Below are 19,002 nucleotides of genomic sequence, written 5' to 3' on the forward strand. Positions count from 1 at the left end.
ATATATATATATATATATATATATATAACATATATATATATGTAATTACTTTTGCAGTTTGACAAAGCTGAAGTTTTAACAAAGACAGAATTTGTAATCTCTATTAATTCAAGGCAACTGAAAATTGATTTAACACTTCGTCTCAGCTGTCAGTGTTTTCTTTGCTATCAGCTTGTGCTGACTTATAGTATCAAGCAGTCAGGCTAATACTAAGTGTTCCATGGTTGTGTTCTCTATCACTGTGGGATACAGCTCAGCTAAACTAAAGCAATAATAGGATACTAACCTCCTTGCGACTAAGTTGGAATTTTATTCACATCTAGTGATTGGCTGCAAGTAATAATGGATTGGATTTATATAGCGCTTTTCAAGGCACCCAAAGCGCTTTACAATGCCACTATTCATTCAGTCTCGCTTTCACACACTGGTGGAGGCAAGCTACGGTTGTAGCCACAGCTGCCCTGGGGCAGACTGACAGAAGCGAGGCTGTCATATCGCGCCATCGGCTCCTCTGGCCAACACCAGTAGGCGGTAGGGAAAAGTGCCTTGCCCAGGACAGAGAACCCGGGGATCGAACCGGCGACCTTCCGGTTACAGATACGCTTCCCAACCCCCTGAGTGACCGTGGCTCAGGGGGTTGAGCCACGGTCACTCAGGGGGTTGGTAGTTGTGGCAGTAGTTGTGGCAACCAGCTGGTCTCCCAGGGGATGAGGGTGTTGCATGCCTGACCTCTGAGGGACTACTTTCAATTACAAGGCAATTGCTCAGGTTGCTTTGTGGGAGCCAACTGATCTCCAAACCAGTTTGACTTGGATTGACTCAGTCATTCTCAGAAAGATTAGCCAGCGTTTGGTAATTGCAAATAATTTCTACTTCATTTGTAAATGTAGACAGATTGCCAACATGTTGCAATCAATCAAAGTCAGTCTGCACTGATAAGCGCAATTCATCTACAATGCATCTGTGGTTGTATGTGGTTGTGGTTGCAACTGGTTACCAGCTGGTAAAATTCTTATACAGTGCATAGGTCATTTTGCTGCAACTATGTCACTATCTTTAGAGGAATTTCAGAATTTTTCAGAACTCACTCTGAATGCAAGTAATCTAAATTTCTGTATATTTAGATAGACACAACACGTCTGTGATTTTTGTTGATTTATCACAGTAAAATGCTTCATCATCACAAACACATTGCATGTAATAGGTAACTTCAGTTCACTCGTAGCAAACTCGTAGCACCAAACTTGATTCAAAGATGGCAGTTGACTGCATGCTGTCTCAACCCTGGTCATGCCGCGGTCTCCAGCCACTGTTTACCATAGTGTGACTGTAGATGTTAAGTGACCAAGGTGTACAAATGAAATTCTGACATTTATCCTTCCACATGCACATCAAGTGGCAGATTTGCAGACACGTGTCTAACCAGCCACCATCTGGGATGTGACAGAAAAAGTTAGAGGAGGCGTAGCGCATGGCAAAGCTTTACAACATGTTTTGCAGGTATTGCTTGATACCTATGTCTTCCTGTCATTACATGATTTTTTTATATTACACAGCTTCCTCATTCTGTCAAACATTGCTGATAACTCACAATGTTTATGTCTGAACTGACTCTTGCTGGCACTGGCTGACTCTTGCTCTTCTATATCTCCAGACTTCTGTGCAGCTTTTGGCTGAAGTACTTATTACGACATAAAATACCATAATACCATCCTCCAGTGCATGACTAAAGATGTTAATGAAATCATTTCTAGCTGGCAGTAACTTGCTGTAAGTATGCAGACAGATTGTTCACGCCCATGCAAAGGCATTATCCTTGTGCATATGATTTGAAGGTCTCATAAATGTCTTCACAAAATAGCTGAAACAGAGAAGTAGAATGAAACCAGAACTTTGTGTACTTGACTGTCAAAAGGCTAGCATACGAACTCACCTGTGCAGGAATAGTCATCGATCCTGATGTAGCCCGTATGGCAGATACACATAAAGGAACCAGGGGTGTTAACGCACATGGTGTTCTCCCTGCAGTAGTGCTTTCCTTCAGCGCACTCATCAATATCTGAAGAGAGGGGGAGAGAGAAAAGCAGAGAAGGGGTGAGAACAAAGCTAAATGAGATGTGGGTTGCTCACTGAGAATTCTTTCAATTGAAAACTAATGAAATTACTGGCCAGATAAAAAAAACAAGCAGTTATGTCCCATGCTGAAGGCTGATGGTCTATTGATTACTATTATCTGGGGTGTTGTATATTACTATTAATTGTCACTTGAACATAATCATATATTTTTTCTGGACACTTGCTGAAAGAAATCATTTGTTTTTTTTCTTAGGTTTTTCTTAGGTTTGATTTTCAGCATAAAAGAAGCTCATGTACATCGCTGTTAAACTTAGCCTCCTTGCTGTACTTGGGCCTTTAGTAGGCCTAAATACTTTGCACACGTAGAGCCACTGAGAAACGAATTTGAATTCATTAGTGGGAGACAGAGGTCAAGATTGTGATGTAGCATAACTTAAGCAGCAAGGAAGGTGATAAGTAAATATCATTAGCAGACGATTGAAGTTCTTTTTAAGCATATTTTATTGCTGGCATCTCCCTTTTACCATAAAACAATCAATCAGGCATGCAAAAATCCCACTGGCTTTATACAAGACTTTGCCCACACCCGACCTCGTTAATCCCTACCATTGAAACAAAATAGGTCAAACCAAATAATACAATTCTAAACAAAGAACAGGAATAATGTCATGCATGAAACTGACAAACTCATTTACTCAACTAAATAGTTTGTAAAGTAAAACACTGCATACAATATAACTCAAAAGGCTACTTTAAAGAAAACAAACAATACTATACAAAATGAAAAATCCTCCATTTGGTTACACCCAGTGATGCAATCATTGACCTCATGACCCTATATAAACAGGAAGTAGTGGGCGGCCCTTCCCATACACCTGTCTCACATATAGGACCTGAATGCACAACATGGACACCATGGTAAGTATAACCAAAGCAACATAAAGAAACATCATTTACCAGACATGTGCCTGTAAACAGAAGAGAATTCAGATGATCTGATGGTTAGTAGTGTTTGCTTTAAAACACATGCATGGATGTAAAGGATGTAACTACTGCTACCACAAACAAAACCCGGGATATTGTGTGTTAAGAGAAGTTACACCAACAATGTCTAAATTAAAGCATTATGGCTGACTGTAAAATAACAGAACACAAAATAACAATATATGCAAGTGACAAATAGCAAATGAATTCTGTCCTAGCCACTTTGTCACAAAGATGCAGAGGGTCTATAAGAGGTGGGGATTGAAACACTTAAGATTGCAATGCTCGATTTTCAATCAGTCAAAATGAATCATTGCACAAAGCGGCTTGTCTGCATTTTTCCCACTCACTCAGATGATCTCAGTGCTTTGACCACTTTTTACACAGAACCACTCCACTGGAGAAGTTCATTTAAAAGGTGTGCACATAAACAAATACATTTTTACTCATCCTGTGTGATTAAGCCTCTCCTAAGCTTAGCAGAGATAGTCAAATAACACTGTGTACAAAAAACAATGATAATAACAGTGGGATAACAGCTGCAATGGGAGTGATGTCAATAAAGGACTGTGTATGCAGAGGCTCCACAGAGGTCTAATTGAGCAAAATGAGCAGCACCTGTTAGGGCATAACTTGGCTGTCTAAGCGTTTTAGGTATTTTCTTACAATGCGACCGTATTGCACTGGATTTACATTTCTTATTTGCAGCATCGAACCTCTTCACACCAACGGTGAATAAGAATTGTTCTCGTAAATTTGAATGAAACATGTTTCCGTGCTTTCAGGACAGGGACATGATCGCACAGACGAGCATCGTGTCCATGCTTGACTCATTCTCATGCTACTCACTCTACCTCGAACACCTTGATACAGTTTATCATTGTGCTGTGCATTTCATTACAGGGGATAAATTTCACACTCATCACTGTGCAACCTATGAAAAAAGCAGGCTGGCAACAAGAACAGAACCCACACTCTGTCATTTTTATTTATAAAGATCTCCTCCAAAAGCTACCTCGGTATATCAGCACTCCTCAAATTTTAAAGCAACTGCCATCTAGAAAATAATTTAAGACTGTCATGGTCCCTGTGCCTCCCCGGCCAGCCCAGTGTGGCCACAAGTGTTTGTTGTTTTTCTCTCACTCTGTCTCTCCTACCTGTCTGCCTGGGCGGAGCTCTGATTGGGCTCCTGCCCTTGGCCCACGCACCTGCAGCTGATCTCGAGCGGATTGCAGTTCTCTGGCTCTTAAGGCTGGGGCTCTGAGCTGTTCGTCGCTGGAATATTGAGTAACTCTCGTTAGTATTGCCTGGCTTCCTTGCGATTCTACTGTTCCCGTGTTTGCCTTCGACTTACCCTCGTCTGTGTAAACAGGTTTACCTGGATCAGCCCTTTTGTGACCCCTGGACCCCGTGAGTAGGAGAGTGAGCTGAGCTGCTTGTGTGGAGACTGTTTGGACGAGGAGCAGAGCGAGTGCGAAGAAGTGTGTCTCCCCAGCCAAGTGATCCCCGGGACCCTGGTGTTTCCCCCCCCTTCACGTGTATATAGTGCACCAGTGTGATTAATAAAGTGTCGTTGAACTGTGCTACCTCAGTCTGCGCCTGAGTCCGTTCCACTCCCGTGACAAAGACTGTTTAAAAATATATTACAGAGAATTGTACAACTTGAATGATCCATCTCAATGGCTGACATTTAACTTCAAATATCTGCTCTGCCATCAACTCTTGGGCTCTGTGTGGCTTTGTCTGGCTATACATATTATTTGCATTTATCTTTGTTTATTCTTGTTTATGTATTGAATATATATTTGCCATTTTGCTATATCTCTCTATTTTCTAGTCTCAAATAAAGGTTAGAGTTACACTTTTTCACTGCAACTCAAGATTGCATGATTTTTATTACCTATGCAATTACAAAATTTAATTAAATCTTTAAAATACAGCATGTCTCAATGGGGGGTGGATCATGCTGGATATGTACTGATCCACTGATATGGAGGGGTAATGTGTTAGTGTTAAATATCAACTTTGTACTTGTAGGAATGCTCCTAATGAGACAGCGGATTGTGTTCTGGGGGATCTCCTCCAAAATGTAGACCAGGGCATCACTGAGCTCCTGGACAGCCTGAGGTGCAACTTCACAATGTCCCAGATGTGAACAATTGGATTTAGGTCAGGCAAGCATGGGAACCAGTAATGCAGGGGTGGGGAACTCCAGGCCTCGAGTGCCGGTGTCCTGCAGGTTTTAGATGTGTCCTTGATCCAACACAGCTGATTCAAATGGCTAAATGACCTCCTTAATATGTCTTGAAGTTCTCCAGAGGCCTGGTAAATAACTAATCATTTGATTCAGGTGTGTTGTACCAGGGTGAGATCTAAAACCTGCAGGACACCTGCCCTCAAGGCCTGGAGTTGCCCACTGCTGCAGTAATGGGTATGAGTTCCTGCCTTCTGTATATACTCTCGTGAGCAGCGTTGGGTCCAAGGATTACATCACAATATCTAATGGCAGTCAGGTGCTTTTGCCTAGACTGTTAAGGTCTTGGCTATGCCTCCCCAGATCATCTTAGACCCACAACCCAACTGGTCATGCTAAATGATGTTACAGGCAGCATAACATGGCTCCATGGTATGTCACACGTGCTCAGGGTGATCCTGCTTTCACCTGTGATAAGCACAGGGCACCAGTGGTGGACTTGCCAATTGTGGTATTCTATGGACCCGCTACAGCCCTGTCCAGCTCTCCTAGAGTAATAGCTTGTCTCCTGAAATCTCCTGTATCCTCCTGAGACTGTGCTGGATGACACAGCAAACCTTCTGACAATGGCACGTACTGATATGCCATCCTGGAGGATACTCTGGACTACCTGTGCAAATCTGTAGGCTCCAGGCATCACTTCATGCAGCCAGTAGCGACACTGACCCTAGCCAACTCCAAAAACAGTTTAAAAAAAACAGTCAGAAAAGATGAGGAGGGAAAAATGTCAGTGGCCTCCCGTTTAGGGGGGGTATCTCATTATTGCACCTCTAGTGCACCTTTTGTTCATCTCATTATTACAAAAGCAGCTGAAACTGATTAACACCCCCTGGCCAGATCAGTATTATATAATTCATCATAACCAGTGCAACAGGGTTATTAGGTGGGTTTTTTTTTTTTCAAAACTGAAATGCAGCAGTGGACGTTTAATAGCGCATATCTCTAAGACTACCCCTGGGTGGAGGAGATTCCTTTAAAAAGCTGCTCAGAAGTATCACTGTGGGATTAGGACATCCAAGTCTTACTCTGTCATATGGTCAGTAATACAAAGACCACTTTAGCCTTGGGCATCTGTTATTCCAAGCAGGAAAGGCTTCTTAGCGTTTGGAAGACATTTTCTCATGAGATCAATAGCATATACTGACATAATTTAAGAACATAAATTTTTCCATAAGGAATGAAAAACAATCATTCCACTGAGCATCATTTACACACAAATGTTTGTGTGTATGGGGTAGAGTATGACGACTTGAGAGCTATTTTTGAGTTAGGTTGACTTAAAGCTGTTGTTATTTTTTATGACCGCAGTCAGCTGGCTATCTTGGAAGATGACGTCCAAGCTTTTATTTGTCAGCCATTTATCTAAATAGAAAGCACTGATTCATCCATTCAGCTCTCTGGAACTCTAGCTACTCTGTCTTAGTTGGATGTGTAAACAATTATTCCCTAACATGTTACCATGACAACTTCATTAACCAATGCCGTGGCTTTGTTTTTGGCGGCTTTATGCTTCATGATAATTAATAGAAGAAACTTTGCTAGTGCAGCTTCAAGATCATAATTTATTAGATTGTCCTTTGTTTTTCCTTCTCACTCTCATGATTCCAATTTTGGATCCATATTAGCTGTTGCTAAGGCAACAGCTATTCCTGGGTTCTAAACTGCATGCCAAACCTTCAGACAGAAGATGCAAAATACTGCCAGGGTAAACAAAATAATCTAGATAATGTGATGCAATCAAATGCAATTCAGTCAAACTGAACAAACTCAGCCATGTTACATCCATCAGGGCTTTATTTCTACTGACAATACAGGTCAATTGAAAACAATTTATGAGAGACAAGTTCTATAGTTCTTGACATTACCAATTTATTATTAATTCTGTGTATTCAGTGTCTATAAGTGAGCAAAAGGATACAAAACCGCTGAATATGTTCTGTGCCAGATGCCGTAGCGAAGAGCACTTCAAATTGAATTTCAATAGATTTGCATTGGCATTCACTCAGCTTGCGTGTCCTTGGGTAGCGCACCGCCCACACCCCGCAAAATAAGAGCTCAACACCTGCCTACAACTGTCGCATTCACATTTACTTGGTGTTCTTCCTTTCACAGTTCCATCAATACTTGCTGCCTTAAGCTATTCAGAGGCTTCCCGGATAAATAAAGCAAGAAGACAATCACAAACCACCTATGAAGGTGCATGCGTCCTTCACTATATGGATGGAGGCCAAACCTTTACTAGCTCTGAAAGAAAAAGGAAAACAAAGGGAGGTGATGAAGGCAGGAAGAAAATGGAAAGCAAAAGAGAAGGTGCAGATAAAAAGGCAGGTTAGTAGAAGAACTGGATTAGAAACAAAGGTACAAGAAGCTATAATGCAGAGCCGATGAGATGAGACAGATAGGGACAAAGAGCGAACGACTGAGATTGAGAAGTGAGAGAGATAAAGAAGATGGTTGGAAGAAAAGAGCAGGTAAACCTGTAGAATAAACATACAGAGTGAGAAAGTTAAAAAAAAGTTGTGAAATGGTGTAGTGTGTCTTAGAGAGTGAACAATTGAGACTTTAGATGGCAGAGAAACAGAACTGGAGAGAAGGCACCAAAAGGTATTAACTGAAGAGGCAGTGGAAGAAAAATTCAGTGTGTTCACTATTGCAGCAGTAACCTTGAGCACGGATCTGGTGACAGCTTCCCACTTTCTGATTGGCCGTCCATAGTGCAGCTTTGATTTAGAGCCTATTAAGTATAACCATCCATCCTGCCCCTGGTGACAGCAGTTACGTATGTTAAAACAATATGTTAGGGGGTGAGATGATGAGGGGCATAGTGTGACTGCGTGGGGGAGAGAAACCATCTCCATCTCCATTAATGCACTCCATTTTCCTGATTGGCTTGTCACATGGACATACGTGATGCACTAGGCAAAGAAGGTTGGCCAGGAGTCAGCTGCAGCCTTTATCACTGAACGGAGTGCTCGGGGTCAATCTGTTGCCACACAGCGACTGATGGCTCGAAAGTGGCTGTGCTTTCTTTCTTTTTTTCATCTTTGTATATTCATGCATAACAACTGAATCAATCATAGTCATATCTGAGGAGAAGGAATAGCTTTGCATTGTCTAGACAAGAAATATATCTCCCATGCTTAGAGAAGGATGTGTCTTTTACTTCCTGCTGCCACACAATGAGATAATGTGCAAGTCACTTATTTAGGAAAATATGAACAATAAAAAGATACAAAATGTTTTTTGAGTAATATTTGTGCCAGCAAAAAGCAGCAAAATCACCCTGATTGAAGGGTATGTATATATACTGTTACAATATTTATTATGTATATTATGCATCACCAAAATTCAAAATAATGACTTAAGGATGTAAGTAATGGCTGTAAGGAGAAGCTGCAGACATGTGTAAGCATTTGGTTTCAGAGAGCTTCTTCTTTACTGTTCGATCGACAATATATGATGGCTTAAAGAGAAGATGTGTTTTATACAGTCACCACAGACACAGCACTCTGGGTCTGCTGCTCAAACCTTTTGTTTGTGAGAGGCAGCCAATCAGGAAAAAAGATAGCTTAAAAGGAGCTAAAAGAAGAAGAAGCTTGTTTCAGACGATTAATAAACTAAGGGGCTGCAACAAAGCTCACTATAAGGTAAATGTGGATTATTTTGAACTGTGAATCATGCAAAGCTACTCTAGTAGAGTCTAATGTCATGATGTGAAGGTGTGTGTGAAGGGGGTGTGACTAAAGTGCACGTGGTTGATGAGAAATGCTGGGATGAGTGATTGACTTTTCAAAATGCAACTACTATCTCAGTAAAAGATGATGCCTGTGTACCCAAACTTTATATATGTTTATATAAATATAAATGCATTCCAATGCAACTTTCATTTGGATAATGATACCACAAACCTGCTTACTAAGTGCTGTTGTGTTGACATTTAAATATTCCCTCTACTGCTAAGTGATAGCACACAAACAGTTTGTAAATAGGAAATAGCAACTTATCCCTGCTCGCTTGCATAGCATGTAGTTTTTAATAGGGACTACCGTCACTATCTTTGCTTCAAACTGCAGTATAATCAAGATGTAGGAATAGGGAGATAACAATGCTATTTCCTTTGGACATCCAACAAAGGAACCCCATTTCTGTCCCACTCCACTAGGGACTCTTTTCCTCTCCCACTCTTTCTCTTTCTTTTTTGTGTTTTTCATCTGTTCATTCCTTCCTCTAACCAGCTCACTTACTCACGCAGATGGTTTCCAATAAACAGCAGAGGAGCCAGGCTTGCCAAGATGTTGTCTGATATTTCTCAGTAGCCAGTTCCTTTCAAATGTACTACAGTGAAAAGAAAAACCGCTATAGACAACAAGCTGTCCCTGCTGGCCAATCTGTGTTCCACTCAGCAGATTACCTCCACTGTTGGCCTCGGTTCCTCGTGGACGGATGAATGCGTTGGAGAATGTTATAAAAGGCCCGTTTTAGTGTGGGGGGAGTCTCTGTGCATTGTGATGCTGCAAGTTGTATTGGAAGGTGAGCCTGGGAAAAACTAATCAAGAAACGAATTTACTCAAAATAAAGTACTTTTTTGAAACACTGAAGTGAGGTGCTTATAAATCTGTCTGGTTTTTAACTTTTCCAATCTTTAGGGACAATTACTTGCTTTCATTTACACCCGTAGGGAAATCAGAGTGCGAAAGAACAACAGTCAAATGCGTTTCTTGGAAATGGAACAAAGATGATTCGTTTCTGAGCCGGTACCTAAAGATGAACTACAGATCAGCAGAAAACTGTTTTCAGCACATTTTCAACTTGCCAATTTGGACAATCACTCCTAAACAAGCCGGCCTGAAAACACCCAAAACAAATATGCAAAACGTCACTGTCAATTTGGGTAGGAGCGGGAGCCAATTAAGAAGACTGAGTGGAGAGAATACCATTAGGAGGCAACAAGAGTATAAATCATTCTGAGAGTGCAGTCGTCTAAATATCAGACACACTGTAATCAATCACTGTAAATACTTAGAAGCCTACCTGTTTGGGAAGAGCCTCGCTGCAAGTAGAGTTGCCAGAAGGTGTGTGTGTTAGACCATGTGTTTTTGTTCTCTTGTCAGTTTTTGCACACAATCTACATCATTCAACAGCAACTTAGAATTTCCACCTGGGAATAAAGATTCATCCAATTTTGCAACGATCCTCGAACCTGCAAACATCTAACAGGCTTGAAGTGCACGTAAGTTATTTTAAACACACACGTTACTCACTTCAATTTGGAATGACTCAAGTGAATGTCATGGACAAAACTGCCTTGTTTATGTGCGGCAAGCCTGAATGGGGCTTTGGTCTCCATCAGGGCTGTCATTAATCTGGGAAGTGTTTTCAACCATGCGTAAATCAATCGAGCATCATCATCATCCATCACACGTCACTCTGTGACTATTTGTAGCCTGTAGGCCAGAGGTCTAAACAATCACTAACAAAGGAGCATTAACAGCTATCAGAGCTCTCTGGAAGGCTGATTGGAAGATCATGCTTAGTCTTGAAACATGTGTTGCTGCGTACTGAGTTTTGCTTTTTTCCTGGGTTTTGCATTTCAATGCAGAGCTTTGGTTGTATCGAGAGCTACATGAGGATCTTTGTAGAATAGTTTTGATTTTATCTGGAATAGGGAACTCTAAAGTTATTCTAAGATGTGGCAGTTTATTGACTTGCTTTTAAAATATGCATACAGTACCTAGTAATTACTTAGTGGGATGCATGAAAATAGCTTGGGGTGGTTACTCAGCTTTAAAAGAGTTCCCTCTACTCTAACAGCCCCAATTTTAAATATTTTGACTCTTCACTGAAATCAAAGTAACCGTAACGCACTGATAAAAAGTAGAGCTGAGTGTGATCCCATCTGGAAAAGAACCACAGAGGAGTGATCTCCCATGTGACATTTAAAGGGTAGTGGGTGAGTTTGTTGAGATACTGTTATTTACACAGGAGGGAACTATCCCAGTGATGGTGGTACCATCTGTTGTGGGTGACATTTCGGCAGGGTCACAGAGGTAAACACACATGACCTGTCAGGATGTGTATATGTTTCCCTGAGTGTGCATGTGTGCCATTCATCAAAGTGCGTGGGGGTCAGGGCCCTAGCAGGTGGGGAGCCCAAAGGCTCAGGGCTCATCCCAGCAGTGATTGGGTTTTGGAGCGGGCTGTGCTCTTCAGTCAGTGCCAATTAGCCTGCTGCCACCTTGTGACATTTAAAAGACAGCTGCAGCAATGGGATTGGTCTGCGCACAAACACAAGGTGTACTTCGACTATGCGCACACATACACACACATTCATGGCTTATGGGTGATAACACATTCTGCGTGCAAGTGGTCCAGTCCTTTTTAATCAATTATTAAAATTCTTGCTTTTGTTCTCTGCCCAACAGTCTCATTATCCTGTGGTTGCTTTATCATTTTTAAAAAATATGCATTAGGACATGTTATGTGCAATTTTGTTTTCCTTGCTGATTTTAATATTCTTAACAAAAAAATATAAAATTAGCACAAGCTAACTGGTTGTGACAAACTGACTGCTACCATCTTTGAAAGGGTGAATCTGACTGAGAAACGGAGGACAATCAATCACAGGCTAGCCATGCACTAAATCATACCCTGCTTTATCATCTTTATTGTTTTGAAACAATGAAGAGTATCATTTACAAAACAAACATCATATTGTACTACATCAGATTTCAAATTATTGATGGAGACCATAAACTCATCGGGGAAATGTTTACTGCGCTCATAAATCAGTTTTGAAGTGGGTTCCTTTTCTCATAGACTTCGATACAATTGGACTTCTTTTTGCAACCATTGTTGTGGGGTGGCAATTAGAGAGAGTGCGCGATTAAGGTGCTTCCACAGTGACTTCACTTTGTCATTTACAGTGGGGGGAAATACTTATTCGATTCTCAGCTGAATTTGTAAGACTGCTCGCTCGCAAATAAACGAGATGTGTTGAATTTCTTTTGTGGTTTCATTTTAATGGAGAGAGACAGAATATCAACTTGAAATCCGGAAAAAAAGCGCATCACGTAAAAGTTACCAATTGATTTGCATGTCATTGAGTGGAATAATTAGGTGATTAATAAACAAAACGTGACATAGTAATTAAACCTTTGTTGTCAAGTACAGCGGTTTCTTGTAGTTGATCACCAGGTTTGTACACAGTGGTTCTCGTCTAAAATTGTATGGTATGTGGCCCAAACCGTTATCACCTCAATGTGGTGAAGTCATCCTGTACCATTAACAGAAAAACAGCCCAAAAGCATAATGTTTCCACCTCCTTGCTTGACTGTGAGGATGATGTTCCTTGGCTCCAAATGAGCATTTCTCTTCCTCCGAACACGGCGGGTCGAGTTGACACCAAAGGGCTTGATTGTGGTCTCATCTGCCCACAGGACTTTCTCCAAAGTCTTCTCTGTACTTGTGGAGTATAAGGAGTATGAGGACCGTGTGGGTTCTGAAAGATTTCATTCCATTACAATATAGGGTTGTTATTAACGGTGCTCTTGGTGACTGATGTCTCAACTGGCTTCAGATCATTACCCAGCTCCTCCCGAGTAGTTTTGGGCACATCCACCACCTTTCTCGTGATCATCCTCACTCCATGAGGCAAGTTCTTACACTCCAGACTGAGTGCGATTGTTGTTGACTTTATGTTTCGTTCATTTCCAAGTAATTGCAAATGAATGGGAGAAACTGGTTCTGTGGATGGGTGTTCTCTATATGTATAATGAGTTGAGATCCGGATTATCTGTAACTGATTGATTACTTGTAGACAGTCTGTGGGAGTTGGGGATAAAATACTTTTTGACAGTCAATGAAATTTATAACCTTTATGTAATGTGTTTTTTCTGGATTTTTTTTTGTCTCTTTGCATTAAAATAAATTACCATGAAATTTAGAAACTGTTAATTTTCCTCTCGGTATGTCCATCTTTTATATACAGTTGTTATATTTCCCCGTTTACAATTGTAATTTGTTCAAGTACGTAATTGATGTTCATGTGTTGACATGCTTGTTTTCATATATGCTGTATCCTGTGTGCATTTAAGGACCAATTCACCCAAATATCACATATAATGTATTCAAATGTTATCTTCCAGACTATTGTTTCTTTGTTTTTTTCTCTAGCTGTAAAGTTGTACTTAGTGTCCAAAATATCACAAGAACAAACAAACAGATAGCTAGGGGAACAACTCCACACCTATTGCCTGTGAACCTAAATCCTGGCTTATATATCTATATTATTACTATTATTACTGCTCTAATTCCACATCAGTAGTCAACATGTCCCACTCTTACAATGCATCATCCTTTTGCTCTACATCATCCTTCTAAGATAAACAATCATTATCACAGCAAATATGTAATAATGCACAGATTATGAAACACAGACTACTGCTATTCCGATACTTCTGTACTTTCCGCGTCGTAAGCATTCCCAGTTAAATTCCATTCTCCAGCACCGTGCTGCAGTAGAGACGGAAATCTTAGAGGCTGATATCTTCATGGTTAGATACCTTTCATGTAGGGTGTTTTACTTTTAAATTGGATCAAATGACCCCATAACGCTTATATAGTTACCTCACTTCTTGTTGTACTATTTAACACTGGAAGTGCTTTTGTCTAAATGCGGTTCATTAAATCATGATTAATTCAATAATGAGGCTGTGCCTGCATGTAAAGCGAGTAAAGTGAGTTAATAAAATGCCACAATCTGCGATATTGTATGCACACAAAGCCCCGTTGCATACTCCACTTCTTCATTTAACACAATATTGTTCCGTTTTTAACATTTCCCATATGATTGCAACCAAAAAAATCAAACAGCTCTTATTTTTGCACAATTCTGACAGTGAATTTCTAAAGTAGGGCATTTCAAAAAGCAGACAACAATGGGAGATGTCTCTCTGCCTGCAGTCCTCTACAATGCTGAGATGAATAATGGCATTATCTCAACACGTTGAACTATACTGATTGTTCAATTTAGAGACAATCACACAGTCTGTCACTTCTCCACTGCTCGCCGCTCTGTCTAATTCTGTCCTAAACACATGCACGCATGTAGCAAAATAGGCCTTCAGTCTGACTGCTCTGTGAGAATAGGATGGAGAGAAAACTGGGCTCTTTTTCTGTTGGGGAACTCAGCGCTCAAACACACAGACAAACACACACACATACATGCAACTTCACACACACCCACACAGACTTACACAAAGGCAGGGCTAGTATCCCCCTGAGTTTTCCCTACTGCTGTTTCTATGAAAAATTTACACAGAAGTGATCTCATCGGCTATTTTGAGCGCATCTCTGACCTAGGAATGTTTTAAAGAGCTAGTATCTGCTTCTGCTTTTAGTGATCTTTGGCGTTATGTTTGACATAACCCAAAAATATGCGTATGTGTACATATACATAAAGTCTTGTATGCTGTGTACCCATGCTTTTCTTTCTTTTATGTTTTTTTAATCTCCCTACTTTGTTCAATACAATAATTGCCTTAAAGTTTGAATTATAATCCCACCTACAAGTGTTGCTGCATTGAAGCTCATTAAGAATTGAAAGCAGGTGGTTTCATTCATCTTTCTTTACATCTCATTGCAGCCACAAAATGGTGCATGAACACTAACATTCTTTTGTTGAACTGAGCATCACTCACTCACACACACACACACACACACACACACACACACACACACACACACACACACACACACACACACACACACAATCATGTACTGTGTACAGAGACAGATGAAGAAAAAATCAATTGCTTTTGAGAGAACTCCATCATCAAATTGACTCAATTTCAGGTTTCTCTGTGCAGTCTTTGATGCAAAAACTAACCACAATCACGGCCATCCAATTTCATAGCAAGAGTCAGCCTGCTCTCGAGATGAATGGAGATGAATACTTGGGGCCTGAAGTGTTGATGTTGGAGGCACAGGTCTGTCTGCTTGCACTCACTTTTACGCTGGTAATGACATGGGTGGCTACATCCTTATTTCTACAAGAATGAACTGCTGAAAATGTTCAAAGAGCTTGTGTGATAAACTTGCGATCACTAAAGAGCAAAAGGAATCAAGCTGCAAACTTTTAACATGTTTTTTGAGTCTTTCAATTCACACTACTACAATACTGCAGCTGTTTCAGCTTAAGTGACACTGTTATGCTGGTTATCTTGTTGGATATATTTTTAGGAAAATGGGATATTTCTTTTATTTCCTTCCTAAAAACAATCACTAATTACAAATATCTGTAACTACATCTGTTGTGTAGCAAGCTAGCAGCTGTACTGTTGAATTAAGGTAAAACACCGTAAGGTAACTGTTGTTGTGATTTAGCACTAAATAAATAAAATTCAATTGAATTGAAATGAATTAAAGACTTGCTGGGATATTTACACTACATGTGTATGCTTCCCACATTTATTTATGTATAGTAATGTATTGTGCATCCTATAAGAACTTAATGTTGTGCTTTTATAGGTGATACTTTGTTGTTACATTGAATACTCTGTATAAATGATGCACTGATCAGTTATTCGGATGGGACATCAATCTGATCCGAACTTGAAATGCCAGGCCGAGTGTCAGTGACAGCAGACACGATCGATCTAATTCAATTTTATTTTGGTCTGTGTTTACAACTCACTACATTACCTGTGGTGGACTGTTTGCTAGCAGGAGACCTAACATACCACGAAGAAAGCTAACAGGAAAGGGTCAGTAAATATCACAGTCAGTCAGCCAGGTTATGGTAGTCTTAAAATGCTTGAACTGAAGCCAACCGAGCTTCGCTTTAGGATCATAAACACGTTTCTCTCTTATCTGTGAGGGTTCTTCAGTTCTAAAAGCTGATGGGGAATAGCAGGTATTTAACCTCCAGTGGGGGGTTGTCACTTGAGGTGGCCCTGAGAGCGGTTGACCCACCCTATTATCATGCGAGTCGTAAGGGTCACATGATCTGAGGGACTTCTTAGAACTGAAGAAGTCCCTCGGATGAGAGGTGAAACCCATTCATGGACCTAAAAGAAAGCTCAGTTTCCATCAATTCAAAGTCTTAAGATGGTCAGCGCAGATATTTTATGCCTATAACACTAACACCTCTGTAAGGGATTACTATTGCAAAAACGGTAATTAGATTACTGTTACTTTCCCGTAAGCACGTTGCGTTACTGCGTTACTAAAACCGTGATTTTCTTGCGAGAGTGTCTCATGACAATGACGTAAGCGAGTGCGACGTTCGTGACAACAGCTGTGTGCAGATCAACAATGGATAATATATCGAGTGCGGGAGAGAGTATGAGCGTGCAGCGTTTAAAGCATGGAAGAACTGACCTTACTTTGAGTTTGATTCCATAAAAAGTGACAAAAACATTAGTGTCCGCTGTTCACTGAGTGGGAAGAAAACCCCTTAACTTCCGAGCAAGCACCGAGTGCGCTACCACGTAATGTGAAATTCACAGAGAAACTCGCGGATTGTTCCACTGACCGCTGCGGCACACCTGCACCAGGGTAAACCTCCGCCTACGTCACTCCTGCTATACAGGTGAAAATAGAGCAACAGGACCGCTAGTCTTTGATTTTATTTATTTTCTGTTGTGTTTTACTTGCATTTATTTGAAAGACTGAGTGTAAACACAAAAAAATATTTTATTTTATGTGCTGGAATGTGCAGAAAATAGGTTTAAATGTTAAACTAATTTCTTCCAGTCAGTGAATGTTGCATATAATTAAATTTTTGCTTGATGCTCACTTTGAACGTCTACTTAAAAAATACAAATATGAAGGCAACCAAAAAGCTCAACACGAGCCTTCAAAACAGGGGTTTAGATAAGTTTAATGTAACTAATTCAACAGAAAGTTTAAATTCAGTCTTCTTGTTATTATACAAAATCCTTTGCTTCAGTCTGACTCATACTCACAATCTTCCTGATGTACTGCCTACAATATAAGCAATATTTTCAAGGTAATGGTTTAGGTATAGCATTTTAAATTCCTTTCTCCTGTTGAGAAGCTGTACAATGTTTCATATTCTATAACTAATGTTTAGTAAGTAGCAAGTACCTCCACCACTGTGGGATTTATTACTGGGCAGGTGTAAACAAACGCACAACAGCAATAATGTTTAAGAAAACAAATTATTTAGCACTGTGCTAAATTATTCCTGTTGCACATTTGTTTACACTTACCTTTTGTGACACTGGTTCCAGCTCAGCAACGGCGCTGCCGTTAATGTTCGTTATTGTCCACCATTGTCTGAATGTTGTTTTCAAGGACATCATGGAGATACACTGCTATGGTGGATGAGGGTTGCATTTACTATTTGATTACAACCTGCAACCCACAGCATTACTCCTCATTAACTTAAGTCAGATAGTATCTGTAATTATGCAGATTCCCTCTGACTAATTACCTGGACAACTGCTCATATCACTAAATTAATGTGCGATCCACTGAAGCTGTGAAGTACTACTACTCAATCATTTTACACCCTTGTTACAATTTAAAAAAAAATAAAATAAGAAGCCTGTCTTCTTATGTGACACTTGAGCCACATCTTGATTACATTAGAGAGAGAGCGATGACTGTAGGCATGAACTCACGGACTGAGGGTCTAAAACTGCACAGACACAATAAAAAAAAGAAAGATCAAGAAGGCTGAATATTGACAGGGCAGCTGTCGGGGTCAAAAGCAGATGAATCTAAATAACTTTGATACCCTGTTTGCTCATTAACGCCAGAGATACACAGGGGTAGCAGTTATTACATGATGTTTGCTGCATTTTTTAGTACAGGATAGCATTGGAGATGATAAAGTTATCATTTTTTAATGACGCATCTGGTAAGATTCCACCAAGATGGCAGATGAGAAATTCATCTGAAGCGCCATCAATTTCTAGGGTGAACGTTTGAACTCTGTGAGCAGGTTTTTCATAGCTTCCCCATCAACATAAAATGACCTGCTCAATGAGGTGGAGACAGTGTTTTTCAGTCGGGCAATTTAAAAGTGTGGGGCGTTCAAAAGGCAATAAAGGAAAACAGTGTCTCTTTGTGTAAAGGAAGAGCGCTGATATAATTAATCCCATTGTGTTTGACTTAAAAGCGCAGAAAGGCAGCAGACTTGTGAACCTTTGCAGGCATTTAGTAATACATGACCTCAGTGATGAGCGATCTGATGGCCAACAGAGAGACCAATAACATATGCACGCATACAAACTCTGAGCTTGTTTTTATATCAGAAATTAATCTACTGACTAAGAAGACAAACACAAGGGTCTCGAATTGTATTATGAAAAGCAGTTATTGTTGATGTGGACACAGATAATGAGAGGATTACATTTCCCATCACAACAGGATTATGTGAAAAAAAAGACCATGAATTCAACTAAGGGGTTTATGGGAAAATATTTTGAAAATGCTCCCATGTGTTTCCATTTTTTAGGTAAAAAATATAAAAAGCTGACTCTGATGAAAGCCAGGCTGTGTGAGAGAAAAGAACAGAATAGAATAGAAGAGCCCTTTATTGTCATTGTACATGAAATTGTGGAAATCTACCTTCTGTTAACAATGACAACAAACACTACGAATCAGTCACTGCTGGGATTTGAACCCAGGATCTCCTGTTTACAAGACAGACACTTTAA

At 40.2% G+C, this 19,002-nt stretch overlaps 1 protein-coding gene across 1 annotated transcript in view; it reads right to left on the reverse strand.

The window, feature by feature from the left end:
• The window catches only part of nell2a (neural EGFL like 2a), a 93,903-nt gene that overhangs the window by 37,433 nt on the left and 37,468 nt on the right, over positions 1–19,002 (reverse strand). Inside the window, exon 13 of the mRNA XM_085359383.1 lies at positions 1,934–2,059. Coding sequence (XP_085215509.1) covers positions 1,934–2,059 — 126 coding nt within the window. The remainder of the gene's footprint in view (positions 1–1,933; positions 2,060–19,002) is intronic.

The sequence above is a fragment of the Diplotaxodon limnothrissa genome, linkage group LG7, assembly GCF_057381915.1.
Source record: "Diplotaxodon limnothrissa isolate DT_005_m linkage group LG7, D_limnothrissa_male_GT1.1, whole genome shotgun sequence".
In the NCBI taxonomy this organism is placed as follows: domain Eukaryota; kingdom Metazoa; phylum Chordata; class Actinopteri; order Cichliformes; family Cichlidae; genus Diplotaxodon; species Diplotaxodon limnothrissa.